At 39.3% G+C, this 22,489-nt stretch overlaps 1 protein-coding gene across 9 annotated transcripts in view; it reads left to right on the top strand.

Annotated features, from left to right (window-relative positions):
- The window catches only part of CEP128 (centrosomal protein 128), a 484,062-nt gene that overhangs the window by 391,969 nt on the left and 69,604 nt on the right, over positions 1 to 22,489 (top strand). For 7 of the 9 annotated variants that reach the window (XM_070469720.1, XM_070469725.1, XM_070469724.1 and 4 more), the window contains one exon: positions 15,082 to 15,171. The exons of the other annotated variants lie outside the window; for them this stretch is intronic. In XM_070469720.1, coding sequence (XP_070325821.1) covers positions 15,082 to 15,171 — 90 coding nt within the window. The remainder of the gene's footprint in view (positions 1 to 15,081; positions 15,172 to 22,489) is intronic. 9 annotated transcript variants of the gene reach the window in all.

Below are 22,489 nucleotides of genomic sequence, written 5' to 3'. Positions count from 1 at the left end.
ATTTTCCATGGTTTGTTGTGATCCACACAGTCAAAGGCTTTGGTATTGTCACTGAAACAGAAGTAAGTGTTTTTCTGGAAATTTCTTGCTTTTTCAGTGATCCAGCGGATGTTGGCAATTTGATCTCTGGTTCCTCTGCCTTTTCTAAAACCAGCTTGAACATCTGAAAGTTCATGGTTCACGTATTGCTGAAGCCTGACTTGGATAATTTTGAGCATTACTTTACTGGCGTGTGAGATGACTGCAATTGTGCGGTAGTTTGAGCATTCTTTGGGATTGACTTTCTTTGGGATTGGAATGAAAACTGACCTTTTCCAGTCCTGTGGCCACTGCTGAGTTTTTTGCTGGCATATTGAGTGCAGCACTCAAATTGAGTGCACAGCATCATCTTTCAGGATTTGAAATAGCTCAACTGCAATTACATCACATTCACTAGTTTTGTTCATGGTGATGCTTCCTAAGGCCCACTTGACTTCACATTCCAGGATGTCTGGCTCTAGGTGAGAGATCACACCATAATGATTATCTGTGTCATGAAAATCTTTTTTATATAGTTCTTCTGTATATTCTTGCCACCTCTTCTTAATACCTTCTGCTTCTGTTAGGTCCATACCATTTTTGTCCTTTATTGAGCCCATCTTTGCATGAAATGTTCCCTTGGTATCTCTTATTTTATTGAAGAGATCTCTAGTCTTTCCCATTCTGTTGTTTTCCTCAATTTCTTTGCACTGATCACTGAGGAAGGCTTTCTTATCTCTCCTTGCTATTCTTGGAACTCTGTATTCAGATGGGTATATCTTTCATTTTCTCCTTTGCTTTTAACTTTTCTTTTTTTCAGCTGTTTTTAAGGCCTCTGCAAACAACCATTTTGCATTTTTCATTTCTTTTCCTTGGAAATAGTCTTGATCATTGCGTCCTGTACAATATCACAAACCTCTGTCCATAGTTCTTCAGGCACTCTATCAGGTTGAATTCCTTGAATCTATTTGTTACTTCCACTGTATAATCATAAGGGATTTAATTAAGGTCACACCTGAATGCTCTGGTGGTTTTCCCTACTTTTTTCAAAATAAATCTGAATTTTGTATAAGGAGTTCATGCTGTGATCCACAGTCAGCTCCCACTTTTGTTTTTGCTGACTGTATGGATCTTCTCCATCTTTGGCTGCAAAGAATATAATCAATCTGATTTCAGTATTGATCATCTGGTGATGTCCATGTGTAGAGTCATCTCTTGTGTTGTTGGAAGAGGGCGTTTGCTATGACCAGTGCATTCTCTTGGCAAAACTCTGTTAGCCTTTGCCCTGCTTCATTTTGTACCCCAAGGCCAAATTTCCCTGTTACTCCAGGTGTTTCTTGACTTCCTACTTTTACATTCCAGTCCCCTATGATGAAATGGACATCTTTTTTGGATGTTAGTTCTAGAAGGTCCCCGTAGGTCTTCATAGAATGTTCAACTTCAGCTTCCTCAGCATTAGTGGTTGGGGCATAGACTTGGCTTACTGAGATGTTGAATGGTTTGCCTTGGAAATGAACAGAGATCATTCTGTCATTTTTGAGATTGCACCCAAGTACTGCATTTTGGACTCTTTTGTTGACTGTGAGGGCTACTCCATTTCTTCTAAGGGATTCTTGCCCACAGTAGTAGATATGATGGTCATCTCAGTTAAATTCACCCATTCCAGTCCATTTTAATTTGCTGATTCCTAAAATGTCTATGTTCACTCTTGCCATCTCCTGTTTGACCACTTCCAATTTACCTTGATTCATGAACTTAACATTCCAGGTTCCTATGCAATATTGTTCTTTACAGCATCAGACTTTACTTCCATCACCAGTCACATCCACAGCTGGGTGCTGTTTTTGCTTTGTCTCTTCATTCCTTCTGCATTTATTTCTCCACTGATCTCCATTAGCATACTTGGTACCTACTGACTTGGGGAGTCCTATCTTTTTGCCTTTTTGTACTGTTCATGGGTTCTCAAGGCAAAGTGGCTTGCCATTCCCTTCTCCAGTGGACCACGTTTTGTCAGAACTCTCCACCATGACCCGTCCGTCTTGGGTGACCCTGCCCAGCATGGCTCATAGTTTCACTGAGTTAGACAAGGTTGTGATCCATGTGATCAGCTTGGCTAGTTTTCTGTGACTGTGGTATTCATTTTGTCTGTGCTCTGATGGGTGAGGATAAGGCTCCTCTGTCCATGGACTTCTCTAGGCAAGAATACTGGAGTGGGTTGCCATTCCCTTCTCTAGGGGATCTTTCCAACCTGGGGATTGAACTTTCCAGTGTGGGAGTGTCCAGCATTGCAAGCAGATTCTTTATCAGCTGAGTCACCAGGGCAGTAGTTTTAGGTTGTTAGGAAGTTTAAAGGAAAGAATTAAGAATGACATTTAGGTTTCTTGATTGGGCAACTTCATGGATGAATGTGAGATAAGCGGGGAGTTGATTAGTTCACTTTCATGGTGTTTGGGTTTGGGTGCCTTAAAACATCCAGGGAATGATGGTAAGAGAGGGGTTCCTATGTTGAACTGTATGTGTGGAATTTGATGTCATCAATTCTGGTCTCCATATTTTATAGATGATGCGTAGGAGCCATGAGAACTCTCAGGGAAGTATGTCAGATAAAAAAAATTAAAACTTAACCCTGTGGAGCACCAAGAATTAAATACAGGCTAAGGATGAAAATCCTGCAAAGGAGTCTAAGATCTAAAGAAAATAAATTCTAGAGAGTATAATGTCAGGAAGCCTAACAAATATATTACCTGAGTAAAAAATTGTTCAGTCCTTGAATCCATTTAACTAATATTTTAAAATAAAAACTGTAATTTTGTGTCATTTATGAAATAAGTCATTCACTTTTGCAAAAAATCACCTGGGTAGCTTAATGTCTCACCATAGTAACTACTCATTCAGTTCAGTTTAGTCACTCAGTCGTGTCCGACTCTTTGCAACCCAATGGACTGCAGCACGCCAGGCCTCCCTGTCCATCACAGATTCCCAGAGTTTACTCAGACTCGTGCATTGAGTCAGTGATGCCATCCAGCCATCTCACCCTCTGTCGTCCTGTTCTTCCACCTTCAATCTTTCCCAGCATTAGGGTCTTTTCAAATGAGTCAGTTCTTCACATAGGTGGCCAAAGTATTGGAGTTTCAGCTTCAACATCAGTCCTTCCAATGAATATTCAGGACTGATTTCCTTTAGGATGGACTGGTTAGATCTCCTTGCAGTTCAAGGGACTCTTAAGCTTGTTCTCCAAAACCACAGTTCAAAAGCATCATTTCATGGCTCTATTAAAATTGACTAAATAACAAATGAATACCACTTTGTGTGTATATGTGTTAATTGCTCAGTTGTGTCTGACTGTAGCCCTCTAGGCTCCTCTGTCCATGGAATTCTCCAGGCAATAATACTGGAGTGGATTGCCATTCCCTTCTCCAGGGGATCTTCCTGACCCAGGGATCGAACCCATGTCATCAGGGAAGCCTGAATACCACCCTACTTGTTTCTTATTTATAGGCACATGTTCAGACTTAAATTGAAGAAACTAGAGAAAGCCACTAGACCATTCAGGTATGACCTAAATCAAACCCTTTATGATTATACAGTGGATGTGAGAAATAGATTCAAAGGATTAGATCTGATAGAGTGCCTGAAGAACTATGGACAGAGGTTCATGACATTGTACAAAAGGCAGAGATCAAGACCATCCCCGAGAAAAAGAAATGCAAAAAGGCAAAATGGTTGTCTGAGGAGGCCTTACAAATAGTTGAGAAGAGATGAGAAGCAAAAAGCAAAGGAGAAAAGGAAAGATATACCCATTTGAACGCAGAGTTCCAAAGAATAGCAGGGAGAGATAAGAAAGCCTTCCTCAGTGATCAGTGCAAAGAATTAGAGGAAGACAATAGAATGGAAAAGACTAAAGATCTCTTCAAGAAAATTAGAGATACCAAGGGAACATTTCATGCGAAGATGGGCACAATAAAGGACAGAAATGGTTCAACCTAACAGAAGATATTAAGAAGAGGTGGCAAGAATACACAGAAGAACTATACAAAAAAATCTTCATGACCCAGATAATCACGATGGTGTGATCATTCACCTAGAGCCAGACATCCTGGAATGTGAAGCCAAGTGGGCCTTAGGAAGTATCACTATTAACAAAGCTAGTGCAGGTGATGCAATTCCAGTTGAGCTCTTTCAAATCCTAAAAGATGATGCTGTGAAAGTGCTGTACTCAATGTGCCAGCAAATTTGGAACACTCTGCAGTGGCCACAGGACTGGAAAAGGTCCGTTTTCTTTCCAATCCCATAAAAAGGCAATGCTAAAGAATGCTCAAACTACCATACAATTACACTCATCTCACTTGCTAGCAAAGTAATGCTCAAAATTCTCCAAGCCAGGCTTCAACAGTACATGAACTGTGAACTTCCAGATGTTCAGGCTGGATTTAGAAAAGGCAGAGGAACCAGAGATCAAATTGCCAACATCCGTTGGATCATCGAAAAAGCAAGAGAATACCAGAAAAACATCTACTTCTGCTTTATTGACTATGCCAAAGCCTTTGACTGTGTGGATCACAACAAACTGTGGAAAATTCTTCAAGAGAATTCCCAAATACCAGACCACTGGACCTGCCTCCTGAGAAATCTGTATGTAGGTCAAGAAGCAACAGTTAGAACTGGACATGGAACAACAGACTGATTCCAAATCAGGGAAGGAGTACATCATGGCTGTGTATGTTCACCCTGCTTGTTTAACTTATATGCAGAATACATCATGCGAAATGCTGGGCTGGATGAAGCACATAGTGGAATCAAGATTGCTGGGAGAAGTATCAATAACCTCAGATAGGCAGATGACACCACCCTTATGGCAGAAAATGAAGAACTAAAGAGCCGCTTGATGAAAGTGAAAGAGGAGAGTGAAAAAGTTGACTTAAAGCTCAGCATTCAGAAAACTAAGATCTTGGCATATGGTCCCATCACTTGATGGCAAATAGATGGAAGAAAAATGGAAACGGTGTGAGACTTTATTTTCTTGGGCTCCAAAATCACTGCAGATGGTGACTGCAGCCAGAAAATTAAAAGACCCTTGCTCCTTGGAGGGAAAGTTATGACCAACCTAGAAAGCATATTAAGAAGTAGAGACATTACTTTGCCAACAATGGTCCATCTCGTCAAAGCTATAAATTTTCCTGTAGTCATGTATGAATGTGAGAGTTGGACTATAAAGAAAGCTGAGCACCGAAGTACTGATGCTTTTGAACTGTGGTGTTGGAGAAGACTCTTGAGAGTCCCTTGTACTACAGGGAGATCCCAGTCCATCCTAAAGGATATTAGTCCTGCATATCCATTAGAAGGACTGATGCTAAAGCTAAAACTCCCAATATTTGGCCATCTGATGCGAAGAACTGGCTCCTTGGAAAAGACGCTGATGCTGGGAAATATTGTAGGCAGGAGGAGAAGGGGACGACAGAGGATGAGATGGTTGGATGGCGTCACCGACTCAATGGACATGAATTTGAGTAAGCTCTGGGAGTTGGTGATGGACCGAGAAGCCTGGCGTACTGCAGTCCATGGGGTTACAAAGAGTCGGACACACCTGAGCGGGTGAATTGAACTGAAATCCTGGTTCTCTGTGAGGTCTACCCATTAACAAAGCAGCAACCATCCCTGTCCTAGAATTCATTTTTTTTTTAAAAATTTGTAGTCGACTTCCAAGTTTTGTCATTCTTGGACACACACATACATGCACACACACACACATTTACTTTCACTCCCCCTCTTTCCCTCTGTCCTGCTGTCTTCTCCCACTTTGAAAGTAGAACTGGAACAAAATGTCGATAAGTGAGTTATTTGTCGTGAGTGGTAGGAATCTTTGGGAATAGAAAAGGATCAAATGATGGGGGGGCGGGCAGCAGAGAGGATTTTTTTTTCAGTCTTTAGAGGAATCACAAACAATGGAGACAAACATATTTGACAGTGATTTTTACAATGCACCTGACAATTACCAAAATTCTTCACTGGCATTTAGCACTGTCTGGTTCTTTCTTTCTTTTTTTGTGACATTCATTTGCAGTTACATTGTGTGCTGCTCTTCTTAAAAAGGAAGTATTGTCTTTGACTATAAATGTGTGGCTCTATATCACAGTCCTATTTGCATATGAGTTTGAGGTACATTGAAATAAGCAAATCCCTTCCTTAATCCGCTGCAAATCAGCTGAAACATTTAAAATATACACAAAAGGTAATACATTTTTCTTTGATTTAATTGAAAAGTATTCAGTGAGTGACACCTTGCTTGTGAGGGAGGCTAGTGGTAGGTGGTGTTGCTGTTATTTGTTTTTAGTTTTTAAATCTCCAGCCTACCTGGTTCACCCCTCATCAATTTCTTGCTTTCCCCCTTGTTGCTTTGTGAACCCCAAAATGCAGAGCGCACCAGAACAATATCATGCTTAGTTATGAAAAGCTTCAAATTGCTACCTATGACAGTCACTTAACAGAGTATCTGAAATACGATTATGCCCCTCCTCTTATGCTAACTTACCATCATCTGATTCTTTTGGTTTTATTTTAAATGAGATAAAAATAGATTATGATGATTTTTCTTTATTCATCTTCATCTTTTACTATGCCATCCTTCGGTCATTTAGGCAGTATTCATGTCTATAAATTAGGGATAGTAATATTGCTGACATCAGAAGCCCGTTGAGGGGATTAACTATGATTAGAAATGTATAAACCTTGGTATCTGGCAGGTCCTCCAAAATACCAATTCCGTATGTGGACTATTTATTTGCACCTGCTATGCACCAGCTATGCACTGCACGTTGGACATTGAAGCAAGAAACATCGTTGCCCTCCTAAGACCTGCACTCATGGGCCCCTTCCCTCACTGTCTCCTTCCCTTCTCCTGTCTTCCACTGGGCAGTTACGATTTTGCTAAAGGATGTGTTATGCCTTTGGATAGCTACTAAGTATAATGATAAAAGGAAAACAGTTGCATGTGGCTGTGATGAAACTGAGTATATGGGCTACATATGAATAGCAGTCTCATTATTTTCAGAAAAAGGGAACGTATTAATAGTAGGATCTATAAATGTCACAAGTATTTCTGGATACTTTCTTCAGTATCAGTACTTTCATTTAAAATGAGATGAATCCTTCATTTAAGTTTTAAAAATTGGATTTATGTTTTTTGAAACAGTACTATTTTTTAGACATTTCAGAAGCAATGGCCTTGAAGGATATTAAGTGGCATTATTGACTTGTTTTTCAAATGACCCATAATTATATTTAATTTCTATCCTAGATAACTTTTAAAAATAGCCTGGGTTCTTCCATTTGGAGGGTTTGATTAATTTTTTTAGAAATGTTTTGAGAGTGAAGGGGCAGGTGTGCAATTTTGGTTTTGTTATTTTAATAGTGCTTAGGCGAAAGCATTTGAAATGAGCCAGAAAGAGAAGATAATCTTTTTCTCAGTCATTACTTCATTTCAACTGCTTATAGGGTAGCCTATGGCAGTGTGCTGTTTTGAAGAAAAAAAAATTAAATTTCTCGGTTCTTTTGGAACAAGTCTAATAAATATTAATGAGTATATTATAATATGGAAAAGAATTCCAGTGTAGAGCTAGCAGTCACTTCATTGGAGATAAACTGGGCAAGAAAAACCACCAAAGACAGAAAACTGAGCCAGGCAAATTAATTGCCCTGACAAAGGCTGACAGTATAGGGTGTTAGCCCAGTAGTCCCAGTAGGTGGCTGGTCTTCCCCTAGTGAGCAGCCATGTTATAAACTGGGCTAGAAGGCAGTGGCAACCCACTCCAGTGCTCTTGCCTGGAGAATCCCAGGGACAGAGGAGCCTGGTGGGCTGCCGTCTATGGGGTCGCACAGAGTTGGACACGACTGAAGCGACTTAGCAGCAGCAGCAGTGTCAGACCAACTGGGTAATTGCTGTGGTTTTGCTGTCAATCATCCTGCCTGACTGTAGAAAGCCTGACCTGGATTTTCAGACTGCGTAGTGGTTTGGGGATTTTAGTGATTTGCGTAGAAAGGGGGCTCGGGATAGCTAAGAGTCCCTACACTCCTTCTGAAGGGGTGAGGAGGGTGATTTGGGGGGCTCCATTCTACCACTGGGTCTCCAGAAGAGTTGAGGGTTTGGTAAAAGAAATTCAAATTTTGCCAGGAATTCCAAATTGCTTAGGAGGTACTAAAGTACATTTTTAGAAGTCCCAATTTGAATAAATTGATAAATTGGGGTGGACTATTTAAGGCTTTATTCAACTGGAAGGTAAGTTCAGTATCTTCCTTATCCTTCAGATGACTCATGAAAGTTACAATGGAGCTTCTACAATTTCCAGAAACAAAAATGTAATGCATATGAACTTATTCTTCCCAAGATGCATTCTTCAAAATGTAGGCAGATCTCTTTGTGTATATGTTTTTTTTTTTTTTTCCTGATGTATGATTAAAGAATAATGGGCCTAACAATGACTTAAAACAACACCTGGATTATCATGGGGGGTGGACCATTGGCAACACTTTGCCCCTTTCAGGGCTAGATGACTTAATGGTTCATTAAAATCTCTGTTTTCTCAAAAGGTGTAAAGACTTAACAAGCCTTAAATTTGGTATGAGTTCTCAGCAGAGATAAAATGCTAGCAATCTGTATTAGGGTCAGGCAGGGTCTCAGCCAATTAGATTTGCAGACTTCAATGTACTACATCAGGAGGCCTCAGGACAGCAGAGAACCAAGCCTAGTTAAATAGATTCCACTTGGAATTTTAGTCATCATTAAATTTTATCATCCTATTTTACCTGAAATTTGCAACTTAATTTTAATTCCAAATTTATGACAGAATAAAAGTGGAAAATAGAATACCTTGAGAGTGAATTATTCTTGTATCTGAGTGTATGGGAGTTGATTGACTGGATTGTTTCTTTTTAGAATAAAAAAGTGTAAAACCATGGCTGTTTCTGTTTATCCAAAGAAATGCAAAGTATAAGTCCTCAAGATTCAGCAGTCTCCTTGAATCAGACTTTTAAAAAAGTTTCTAAAAAACCAATGCTATTTGGAAATATTTTTTAAATGCAAAGACAAAATGTAGTCTTTGAACTCTAAAGCCCAAATATTACCCTGTACAGAAAGTTTGCTAAAAACTTCTGTAGTGGAAACTAAATATGTGTTACAGCTTTTATAAATTGCTGCCACAAGGGGGGGATTTATTTTATATGTCTCTCTCCCCTTTGCAGTTGACATCATAAAAAGCAATACTTCAGAATACATCCCCTGTCCCTTCATCACAGTCTAAGCTCAGAGAGCATCTTAAGTGTTCTTGTGAAAAATGAAAACCATCAAGCCTGTTATGATGTTTCCCTGTGCTGGGTTTGGCTGGGAGTTTTGTCCACTTTTCCAGAGTCAGCTATCACCTTACGGTAACTTGGGATAGCTTCATTTGGGTTGCAGTGTAAGTGATCAGTTCAAGACCCACTCCACAATGTATATCTGCTTGTTCTTCTCAGGTCACATCCCAAGATCAGCCTCAGACTTTGGACAGCCTACCATTAGGCTGTTTTAGTCCATTCTGGTTGCTATAACAAAAATACCATGGACTGAGTGGTTTAAACTGGAAACAGTTCTGAAGGTCAGGAAATCTAAGATCAAGGCAGATTCACTATCTGTATTCAGTATTTATGTTGGCAGATTTAAATTCAGTATCCAACCTTCTTCCTGGTTCATAGCAGACGGAGAGCAAGCTGGAATCCATTGATGAGGTCTCCACCTCTGACCTAACCACTTCCCAATGACCACAGCTTCTAATGTCATCACAGGAACTGGGATTTCAACCTGTGGATTTTGTGGGAACACAAACATTTAGGTCATAACATTGTGTTCTCTTGATGAAAGTGAAAGAGGAGAGTGAAAAAGTTGGCTTAAAACTCAACATTCAGAAAACTAAGATCATGGCATCCGGTCCCATCACTTCATGGCAAATAGATGGGGAAACAATGGAAACAGTGACAGACTTTATTTTTGTGGGCTCCAAAATCACTGCAGATGGTGACTGCAGCCATGAAATTCAAAGACACTTGCTCCTTGGAAGAAAAGTTATGACCAACCTAGATAGCATATTAAAAAGCAGAGACATTACTTTGCTGACAAAGGTCTGTCTAGTCAAAGCTATGGTTTTTCCAGTAGTCATGTATGGATGTGAGAGTTGGATGATAAAGAAAGCTGAGCGCCGAAGAATTGATGCTTTTGAACTGTGGTGTTGGAGAAGACTCTTGAGAGTCCCTTGGACTGCACGGAGATCCAACCAGTCCATCCTAAAGGAAATCAGTCCTGAATATTAACTGGAAGGACTGATGCTGAAGCTGAAGCTGAAACAGCAGTACTTTGGCCAACCTGATGTGAAGAACTGACTCATTGCAAAAGACCCTGATGTTGAGAAAGATTGAAGGCAGGAGGAGAAGGGGACCACAGAGGATGAGATGGCTGGATGGCGTCATTGACTCAATGGACATGAGTTTGAGCAAGTTCTGGGAGATGGTGAAGGACAGAGAAGCTTGGCATGCTACAGCCTATGGGGTTGCAACGAGTCAGACACAACTGATTGACTGAACAGCAAGAACAAATTGTTTTCTCTATGTTTATCTATTTTATCTCCTGATAACACTGGCAGTTGTGAAAAGCAGTACTCTAATGATGGTGATGTACAGCACATTTGGAAACAGTTGCTCAGCAGTGACACATCTCTGGGTGAAGCGATTTCTACCGACTCATAAAACAAATCTCTAAGGTTCTAAATATCAATTGGATATTGCTGAAAGAAAGTATAGTTCTCACATCAAGGGCTATCTCCCATTCCCATGCCTGGCTGATTTTCCAGAATGTAAACAAACAGAGCATTTCCCTAGTCTGGGATCTTTGTAACTCACTCATGTTATGGTTCAGTCTATTAGCAAATACTTATTTAGCATTTGTTAATTCCTATCAAGATTGTGCTAAATCAATCCCAGAGGGTGATGATCTGTACGTTAAGGAGAAGAGAAAAAAAAAATCACCCTCTGTCTTGTTAACACATAATGTTAATAGCTACTAAGCAATTTTTTTGTGTCATACACTGTGCTAAAACTGCTAAAACTTCTGCATGTATGTCATTTGCTCCTTGCCACAATCTGTAAGATAATTTTGTTCTCATTTATAGATAAAAAGGCAAACGTGCATAGCTTGTTCAGCCAGTAAGCGGCAGGGCTAGGACTTGTGTTAGAATTCGTTCGTCATCTTCTGTGCTACTGTACTTACGTGTCTCATGACCTTATGGAGGTCAGAATTTCTTCACTTTTTGTTTGGGTTCCTGGCATTTCTGCCTTTAAACATCTTCCATTTTTTTCTGTTAGATTTATTGTCAAACAAATAAAGCATTTATTGCGGTAAAGTCACCGACTCAATGGACACACGGTTGAACGGGCTCCAGGAGTTGGTGATGGACAGGGAGGCCTGGCATGCTGCAGTCCATGGGGTCGCAAAGAGTCGGACATGACTGAGCGACTGGACTGAACTGTGGTAAAATACTAACTAACCCCCTCAAGAGAAAAAGACTATAAGTAGTAAAACACATTTGAGAGAGTGCATTAAATAAGTCGGGCAATGCTGGGGTATTATTAGTGAAACTTCTTCCTGCCTTTCTGTAACTTTAAATCTACTTATAAACCCCTAGACCCTCAGCTTACATGTGTAGAGTGACTTAACAGTGTTGCTGTATATCTGGCTATGGGTACGTGAGGAAGATTTCAATTCCTGGTGCAAGATTACGAGTAATCCAGTAATCTCAAACACTTCTAGGAAGGAGAAGGAATCATTTTTCTTTTTCAATTCTGCACCTTTTCTTTTTGCTTATTCATCACATTTTAAACAAACAGACTGAAGAAAGTTGTTATTAAAGCCCTCCTTAGGCGTCTTCAATTTCAGTTTTAAACCAGGTTCAAAATATTCTGGCAAAAATTAAAGGCAACACTGAAAACGTTTGCATAAATTTTAAGTTGTGCAAAATGCCATAGAACTAAACTGAGCTGAAAGAATAACTAATAAGCTTCTCCTTTTAGATCTTTGTCTTTTTATCCTGATTGGTGATTATTTTGGTTTTAAAAAATTAATTCTGAAGTGCATTCCTTTGCCAGAGTATCTGCCTTACACTTACTATTCTAAGTTGAATTTGTTAGAAGTTCGGTGTTTACTTTTAGAAGTGTAAAGCCTTATTAACATGCTAATAAATAACATTTGATATCTATTAGTAATATTTCTGTATTTGCCCATAAAATGAAATAAAAACATACTATCTACAAGGGATTCCATGTCTCTACTACATTCTGTTTACTTGAAACCACTGGTTCTCATTTCATTGTTACAGAGAACTAATAAACTTGTCACAAATGGAATCAGGTTGGAGGAAAAAGACCATTTATGGGCTCAGTGATGAATCTAATCTCCTGTAGCTCAGACCTTAAAGAACTGAGAGATCAGCACTATAGAGATGCCATTTAACTGCACAACATCAGTGCTAATTAAGTGTAGAGCTTTGCTTTCCTATACCTTTCCTTCTGCTCTTTCCCTCATGGTATTGACGTGTGTGCTTTCAGGTGGCCTAATATCAGACCCAGAAGTCAGAAAGAGTTGCAACCTACTTGAGAAAGTCATGGCAAAAATATAATCCTTTTTATTACACAGTGAAATAAATATTACAATGTATACAGTTAATGGTTTTTATTTGGACATTATATTTTATTGTGATATAGTGTTTTTTAATACTGTCACATGACATCTGTCAAAAATGAGGTTTTTAGAATGCTCTTCTGGCCTGTGTAATTTTGAGAAAAGACTCTAGAACAGTTTTCCAGGATATCCTACTGGGATGTAAAATGTGTACAAAAATATCCCTGATGGTAACACTGCCATTTATTGACTATTTGCTCATAAATCTGCACTGTCAGCAAGTGGTATTTCCACTACTCCATTCTGTAGATCTGTTAAATAAACAAATATAGCTATGTATACACACATATACATCCATACCCATATATACATACAGATACTTCAACTTGTCTCTCAGAGTTAGTATAGACTACTTTGACTCATGTGGACCCGGATTACAGTCTAAGTGTCAACATTTAATTACAATGTAAAATATGTATTTTACATATATGTTTGAAGTCTGTTTCTCTGATTTAAATGAATGAAATTAATAATTTTCACCTACTGAGGGTTTTTGTGAGCATTAAATGAGAACATACATGAGAAACACCCAATACAGTTTTTGAAAATAATAAGCTTTTAATAAATAGTGTTGATTCTTATGATACTGGCAATTTAAAGGAGTGTTTTCCTTAGCAACCACGATGCACATTCCAGTGTATTTTTATTCATTAAATTAATGAAATTCTTTCCTATGACAGGACCTGTGCCTTTGCTACTGTACATAATGCTTTTCCCTTCACTCTTTCAGTGATAGCTCCTTTTCATCCTTTAGAGTCTCTGCTCAAATATCACCTCTTCTCAGGAACTAAACCTAATTAACCTGTCTAAAGCAAACCTCCGCCCTTACCCCCCATGACAGTTCCTGGGTATCTGCTGCATTCGTGTCCCTGTCGTCTTCTTTGATACGCAGGCCCTGTGAAAGCAGAGAGACCTTACCTTTGTTGTTGATAACTGTATACTCAGTGTCTATCACAGTGTGTCTGTCAATAAACATGGATGAATGGGTGAATTAATTAAATGAATAAATGAGTGGAAGGGAAGGAGGTAACAAGAAAGGAAGCAATGAAGTGGGGAAAGACACCAGAAGGAAAGAACAAAGGGCGGATAAAAGAGATAAAGGACAAAAGGAAGAAACTTATATGGCCTGAGGAATGGTTTAAAAGTCAAATAAAAATTTTCTGGTTCTTATTTTATTTTCTTATCCCTGGTCAGTATGTCTCACCTTATCTTCTCCTTCCAGAACCTTACAAGGTTTGCTCCAGGGTGACCTCTGTGAGACTGGGAGTAATTCTCATAGGACACCAATACCTTGGAAAGGAAGGTGGCCAAACTTCCTGTAAAGGACCAGGTTCTAAATATTTTCATACTTTCACAGGCCATACGCTCTCATACAACAACTCAACTCTGACATCATAGAATGAAAACAGCCATATAAAGTACGGAAAGAAATGAGTGGGCTATGTTCTAACAATACTTTATTTATGGAAAGTGAAATTTAAATTTCTTATAATGTTGACATGTTGTGAAGTATTGATTTTTTTTCCAACCAAGTAAAAATGTGAAAACCATTCTTAGCTGGTGGACTGATAAAGACAGGCGGCAGGTTGGAGTGACCTACTGTCCTACCTTGCTGACCCCTGCCTTGGAGTAAACTATACTTTATGGTTTTCAGTCACAAGAATGTCTGCCTTTTGAAAGATGAACTGCTGAGGGGAATTAATGTTTGAATTCTTCCTCAAAGAATAAATTTCTGTTGGTAGAATTTTAAATAATTTTGCAAATTGAAGGAAAGTAAAATTTGGGGTATTCAGTCAGACCTTCCTGAACTGTAGAATCACACTGTATTAGTGGTCTGTTATCCACAGGTAAGGTTATTAGTGTTAAATAGCTTTCATTACTAGCTAAAACTGCCCAGGTACATCTGCTAACAACTCACATCTTATTTCCTCTCTCATTCCATAGACTTTGGAATCTGGGATCAGTTTCTTCCAGGGATGATTTTTGAAAGCAAAACAACTGGGGATATTTTGAAATTAATCACTACTCTTTTATTTATAATCCTGGAGAGTAAAATATTTTAAAATTCAAATAATGTTTTCCCTAAAATTTGTGACTTTCATTTGGGTAACCAGTTATTTCAGAGAGCATTTTAAAATCCTATGTGAGGTCATTTTATCTAAATGCAGAAACTTCAAAAATCATTAGAAATTATTATGATCCTCTTAGTGTTATTTTTATAGCTATTACTATTTATAGTGCTTTAAGTTATTTTAAGATAATAGAGCTTGCCAACACTTTTTTCTTTACTTACATTCTCTCTTAAACAGCCAAAGCTACTATTTAAAATGCCACCTTTGGAAGATGCTAGTCAGACTGCAATGGAAAATCAGAAAGAAGCTCAATTTGAAGAAAAAGCAGTTAAGTATTTCATAGGTAGACTATTTAGGATACTTGGAACTGAATTGTCAAAATACATCTACTTTATTTCAGGACATACAGGGTAAGTTAGCCTTCAGGTATGCTTCTCAGAAATTCAACTGAAAACTAAGTTGTTGGGCTTTTTCCACCAGTTTTCGTAGATGCTAAGAATAGTGCACTGTTGACTATCAGAATACAGATAGTCTAAGGCTTGTTTTAAATCCTTTACTCATCTTTCTCTTCCTACCTGTACTTGTATATTAAAAAAAATGGAGATCAGTAATTGTTCTAAGCTTAGTCAAGCTGAATTAGAAGCAAGAAAAGCCTGAGTTTTGTCAGCCAAATATATTATTTTATAAATAGAACAACTGTTTTATATCTTAATGTTAATTCTGAACAGCAGTCCTCTCTTTGTATAGAATGCTGAGAGAGATCTGTACACAGTAGCCCACAGAAGGAATGTGGGTGTGAGGATGAGAGAGTCTCTAATACCATGTTCCTTATATTTTAATTCCTGGAAAGAATTGAGTAAATGACTCTACATGTAAATTAGGATGTGGATGGTTGGAGTTGCTCACAGGTGAGCAATTTAATTCCCAAGGTGGACTGTTAGCTCTGTGTTACTTCATGACTTAGCCATGTGACATGTGTGGCAGTCGACAGTAAAGTGCTGAAAGTGAAATACTCGAGAGGAGGCAGCTTGGGACAAAGGGTTCTGTGCTTCTGTGGGTGTCCTTGTGAGAATTCTTCACTCAGAAACCCAAGAGATGCTAACTTCAGGGAGTCTCATTAGATCAGCTATGTCTGGTGGCAGTCAGATACACACCCTGGAAAAAAAAAGCATATTCTATTGTTTTTCACAAGTTATGCATAACAAAAACCTACTCATAAATTTCCCATAATCACCACTGCACTATGATTTGCATAAGAGTTCAGAGCATATTCAGCTGATATATGACTAGCCTCACAACTGGAGACATGTACTTTATTTCTCAAAATGTAAATCCTTGAAAAAAAAAAACAAAACATGATATGTTGGTTTCTGGGTTGTTAGCTTTTCCCCCTAGTACTCAACTCCTATTCCTGCATCGCTTTTTGGGGACAGTCAATCTTTGGAATTATGTTGGTTGTCATTTGCATTACCCCAACCACAATCATGGCCTTTATATTATCCGCAAACAACTTTTAGTTGTGCTCCAGTCTTAGATGTCATTCACTGAACTCTTGTTGCATGTTACTGGAAGTTTCCCTGTGGAACTGAGCAGTACCAGCAGAAAGAGAATTCTGTCTTTTGCTCTTCGTCTGGGATGTAGTCTTATCCTGTAGGTGCACAGCCATGCAGCATGTTACATTGTGCATTAATGAAGAAACTTAACAGTGGTTCTTCATTTTAAAGGGGAGGGTTTGGGGGGGAGAAATCTCATGCATTGCTTTGTGATCTGAAACATAAAGGGTCAATCTGAGATTTTCTTGGTATTAGTTTTGTACTGTTGAATGGAAATGTTTACAGGAACCTTAAGCAAAGCCTGTCTCTAGCCTTTCTGGCTGCATTTTCCTGTGGTAAATCGGTTGAAACCGACCAACAGAGCCCCATGTCCATATCTTTCTCTTCATCTTTCTTCTCCGCCCCCACAAACCCACATACACATCCCACGTCAATGGAAGTGCAACCTCAACTTTTCCTAAATAGTGTTGAATGGAAGTGCAGTAGTCAGTAGTGACCTTGTAACAAACAGTCTCACAAACCGAATCACCAGCCTGAGAATACAGCAGAAGAAAGCTCCAGAAGCATAGCTGGCTGCCTTGGCTCTCTATTTGGCAATGATAGTGGATGGCAGAACCGATCAGAAATGTGGAGCACACACTCTGACTCCATTCTTAAATTTTGTGATAGTTCCTGTTTCTGATTCTCTAGTCCACAAGGATAGCAAGGATCATTACTAGGCTAGAAAATGATACATCCCTTTAAACTGGTTTTTCTTGATAAATCAAATGTTGGCTTTTCTTACTGACAATGTTTTAGATAAAATCCTGATGCCTTTCTCTGGTTTTCTTTGCTGCCTTTCTGTTATGCTATTTTGAACCCTGAAGTAGATTATTTGAAAAGACACCTAAGCAACTGGTGAAATGAGTTAACAAAGATTGACTGTATGATTAGAACTGAACTGAAATTGAACCCTAGATAATGGGAAACCACTGCAAATTGCTCTAATGTCATTCATTCTGAAGTTCTTTTAACATACAGAGTAACTTCGTCTGACTTTAGACAACATGCAGTTTTATGTATGGATCATTGACTCATGTATACTCAAAGCCAAGGTATGCTACATCTTAAAGTTGTTTTTATTTTAGTGTTGCAACATTGTGATTGTTTACAATTTTTACCTATTTTAATTTTTTAGAATAATGCAAGAAACAGTGACCTTTGGTGGTGATTAATAAAAGCCTTTTCTTTCATTCTAAAATCTTGACACATGGAGAAGAATACATTTGAAATTATTTCTCTTTTAATTACCAAAAATTGATTGACAGTTTGTTGAATGTAATGAATTGTCATGTGGAAATGCATAAAGGAAAAATGGGACACATTTGCCTTTCATTTGCTATCTTTCATATAGGAAGCAGCAGGTAAGGTGTGGGTGTTCTTTACACTGAGTTAACATTGACAGGAAAAAGCCCTGCAGTTTTCTCTCTGGGTGAAGAAGCTGAGTGGACTTTTCTTCCAGAAGACAAGCGTTGTGCTTTTAGAACAGTAATGAGAGGAAGTCCTCATTGTAGATTTTCTTTTTTGAAAGTTATATGTACATCATGGCCCTTCAGTCCCAGAGAAGTTTCCAGAATTAGTCTATACTTGTACTGTTTCTTAGAGTTGGAAAAAGTAGAGACTCCTGTTATATTTTTATGCCATTTCTGTGCATTTTTAATTTGATAACAAATATATTTCAAACATGCTTGAAAAATACTGTGTTATCATGAAAAAGTTCAGTTCAGTTCAGTGGCTCGGTCGTGTCCGACTCTGCGACCCCATGAATCGCAGCACACCAGGCCTCCCTGTCCATCACCAGCTCCCGAAGGTTACTCAAATTCATGTCCATCGAGTCAGTGATGCCATCCAGCCATCTCCTCCTCTGTCGTCCCCTTCTCCTCCTGCCCCCAATCCCTCCCAGCATCAGGGTCTTTTCCAATGAGTCAACTCTTCGCCTGAGGTGGCCAAAGTATTGGATTTTCAGCTTCAGCATCAGTCCTTCCAATGAACACCCAGGACTGATCTCCTTTAGGATGGACTGGTTGGATCTCCCTGTAGTACAAGGGACTCTCAAGAGTCTTCTCCAACACCACAGTTCAAAAGCATCATTTTTGGCACTCAGCTTTCTTCACAGTCCAACTCTCACATCTATACATGACCACTGGAAAAACCATAGCCTTGACTAGATGAACCTCTGTTGGCAAAGTAATGTCTCTGCTTTCTAATATGCTATCTAGGTTGGTCATATCTTTCCTTCCAAGGAGTAAGCGTTTTTTAATTTCATGGCTGCAGTCACCATCTGCAGTGATTTTGGAGCCCCCCAAAATAAAGTCTGACACTGTTTCCACTGTTTCCCCATCTATTTCCCATGAAAAAGTCAGTAGATCTGTACAACTACGCTTACCAGAAGCAGAAGAACTCTTGAGTATTTAGACCTAAGAACCTCTATTTCATTTCTTAGGTGGAATGGATGAGCCAGTGTGGTTCATTGACTGGCTCAGCTGAGTCAAATAGGCTGTTAATGATCAGGGATGCAGATACCAACTATCCATTTATCACTCATGTCCTAACTTAGCTCACACATATGTTCCCATCTCCAGTGATGCTAATGAATTTGTTTGGCTTATTCATAAATTCTGATGTACACCCCATTGTGACCAAGTAGCAAAGGAATATGTACAGTTCAAGACAGGTTGATAGCCTCAGGATAAAAAGTTAAATAAATCTTTTTTTATAGCACATGTGCTATTGGCCTCCCAAAAATACAACTCACCTTACTTGCTTGATCTGTCAAGCCCAAAGTAAATTAAAAGGTGATTTCTAGCATTATTGTTTTCAGTTAGAAATGGTATGCAATATTAACACTAGAGGATAATAACAGGATGCTTCATTGTAACTCAAGGACTATGCAGTGACTGTATGTATAATCCTTAAAAGTAAATATTAAAATAATTGCTGCTCTTTTAGGTTTTCCTTAGACTAAGAGAGTCAATTCCTAGGCAGGTTGATAAGTATGGGGTCCCCGAGGAGGAGAAAGGGGTCTGAGTCTCTTGAAGCGGAGATTGGGGTCTGGAATTCTAAAGGAGGGGAGAAGGACGAGCATCTTTTTTTTTTCCTCTACATTCCTCTGTCTTAGTCACATAAAACGTTTTTTTTCCTTTAAGCCCAGAACTGATGATCACACAACTAACAGCTCAGTTTAAACTCTGCAAGAAGGATCATGTGACAGCAATGTATCCTCCTTGAGGAGAGTTTCTCCTCCTGAAAGCCTTGTGGCTGATCCTGTTATCTTAAAGTGTAAATTATGGGAGTGGGTCTAGTAAGATCTTTACAACCTTGAGACATTGCTTTGATTTATTGTAATAACTAATTTAAAAAGTATATAGCTCCTTTGCTAAGACTAGCGTGAGGGGCACGATCTGTCCTCCTCCTGATGTCTATGTCAGAAGCTTTCCCTGCCCCTTTTTCACTTTAATAAAACTGCTACGCAAAAGCTTTTGAGTGATCAAGCCTGGTCCCTGGTCCCAAAGCTAAATCTTCTTCGGAGACCACGAATCCGACATCATTGACCGTCAGCTATCAAGACGTTTCCCTCATTCTTGTTGTTGTTCAGTGGCCGAGTCGTGTCTGACTCTTTGTAACCCCATGGACTGCAGCATGCCAGGTTACTTTGTCTCTTACTGTCTCCCGGAGTTTGCTCAAATTCATGCCATTGACTCAGTGGTGCTATCTAACAATCTCATCCTCTGTTGCCCTCTTCTCATTTTGCCTTCTGTCTTTCCCAGCATCAGGGTCTTATCCAATGAGTTGACTCTTCCCACCAGGTGGCCAAAGTACTGGACCTTCAGCCTTAGCATCAGTCCTTCTAATGATATCCAGTGTTGATTTCCTTTAGGGTTGACGAATTTGATCTCCTTGCAGTTCAAGGGACTCTCAACAGTCTTCTCTAGCACCACAATTTGACAACATCAAACTTCAGTGCTCAGCCTTAAATATGGTCCAACTATCACATCCATACATGACTACTGGAGAAACATAGCTTTGACTATATGGACCTTTGTCATCAAAGTGGTGTCTTTGCTTTTTAATATGCAGTCTAGGTCATAGCTAGACTTCCAAGCTTTCTAGGTCTTAGCTTTCCAAGTCTAGGTCATAGCTTTCCTTCCAAGGAGCAAGCGTTTTAATTTCTTGGCTAGAGTCACCATCTGCAGTAATTTTGGAGCCCAAGAGTGTAAAAATTGTCACTGCCTCCATCTGTTTGCCATGAAGTGACCAGACTCTTGAGGATGAGAGTGAAAAAGCTGATTTAAAACCCAACATTCCTCTGCCCTTCTGTCATTGGAGTGGTACCGTCTGCATATCTGAGGTTAATGAAGTTTATCCTGGAAATCTCGATTCCAGCTTGTGCTTCATCTAGCCTGGCATTTTGCCTGATGTACTCTGCACATAAGATAAATAGAGTAACAAATACAGCTTTGTCATATTCCTTTCCCAGTTTTGAACCAGTCACTTGTTCCATGTAAGGTTCTAATTGTTGCATCTTGCTTGCAGGTTTCTCAGGAGATAGGTAATGTGGTCTGGTATTCTCATTTCTTTAAGAATTTTTTTACAGTTTGTTGTGACCCATACACTCAAAGGCTTTTGTATAGTCAATGAAGCAGGAGTAGATGTTTTTCTTTAATTCCCTTGCTTTCTCTATGATCCAAAGAATACTGGCAGTGTGATCTCTGGGTCCTCTGCCTTTTCTAAACCCAGTGTCCATCTAGAAGTTCTCAGTTCACATACTGCTGAAGCCTAGCTTGACAGATACTGAGCCAAACAATACTAGCATGGGAAATGAGCACAACTGTGCGGTAGTTGGAGCATCCTTTGGCACTGCCCTTCTTAGGGATTGGAATGAAAACTGACCTTTTCCCGTCCTGTGGCCACTGCTGAGTTTTCCACATTTGCTGGCATATTGAGTGCAGCACTTTAACAACATCATCATCGTTTTGGATTTGAAGTAGCTTAACTGGAATTCCATCACCTCCACTAGCTGTGTTTGTAGTAATGCTTCTGGAGGCCCACTTGACTTCACACTCCAGGAAGTCGGGCTTAAGGTGAGTGATACCATTGTGGTTATCCTGGTCATTAGGGCTTTTTTGTACAGTTTTGCTGTGTATTCTTGCTGCCTCTTTTAACCTCTTCTGCTTCTGTTAGATCCTTACTGTTTCTGCCCTTTATCATGCCCATCCTTGCATGAAATGTTCCCTTCATATCTCCAATTTTCTTGAAGAGAGCTCTAGTTTTCCCCATTCTGTTGTTTTCCTCTGTTTCTTTGCATTGATCACTTAAGAAGGCCTTCTTATGTCTCCTTGCTATTCTCTGGAACTCTGCATTCAGTTGAGTACATCTTTCCCTTTCTCCCTTACTTTTTGCTTCCCTTCTTTCCTCAGCTGTTTGTAAAGTTTCCTCAAACAACCACTTTGCCTTCCTGCATTTCTTTTTCTTTGAGATGGTTTTTTCACTGTCTCCTGTACAGTGTCATGAACCTCTGTCCATAGTTCTTCAGGCTCTCTGTCTACCAGATCTAATCCTTTGAATCTATTCCTTACCTTCATGGTATAATCATAAGGGATTTGACTTAGGACATACCTGAATGGCCTAGTGGTTTCCCCTGCTTTGTTCAATTTAAGCCTGAATTTTTCAATAAGGAGCTGATGATCTGAACCAGAGTCAGCTCCTAGTCTTGTTTTTGCTGATGATATAGAGTTTTTCCATCTTCAGCTGCAAAGAATATAATCAGTATGATTTTGGTAGTGAACATCTGGTGATGTCCACGTAGAGACTCTTCTCTTGTGTTGTTGGAAGAGTGTTTGCTATGACCAACACTTGTTCTCTTGACAGAACTTGTTAGCATTTGCCCTGCTTCATTCTGTACTCCAAGGCCAAACTTGCCTGTTACTCCAGGTATCTCTTGACTTCCTACTTTTGCATTCCTGTCCCCTTTGATGAAAAGGACATCTTTTGTTGGTTTTAGTTCCAGAAGGTCTTTTAGGCCTTCACAGAACCCTTCAACTTCAGCTTCTTTG

This window comes from Odocoileus virginianus, chromosome 6 (genome assembly GCF_023699985.2).
Source record: "Odocoileus virginianus isolate 20LAN1187 ecotype Illinois chromosome 6, Ovbor_1.2, whole genome shotgun sequence".
In the NCBI taxonomy this organism is placed as follows: Eukaryota; Metazoa; Chordata; class Mammalia; order Artiodactyla; family Cervidae; genus Odocoileus; species Odocoileus virginianus.
Note: the sequence above shows the minus strand (reverse complement) of the source record. Positions and strands in the feature narration are given on the sequence as shown.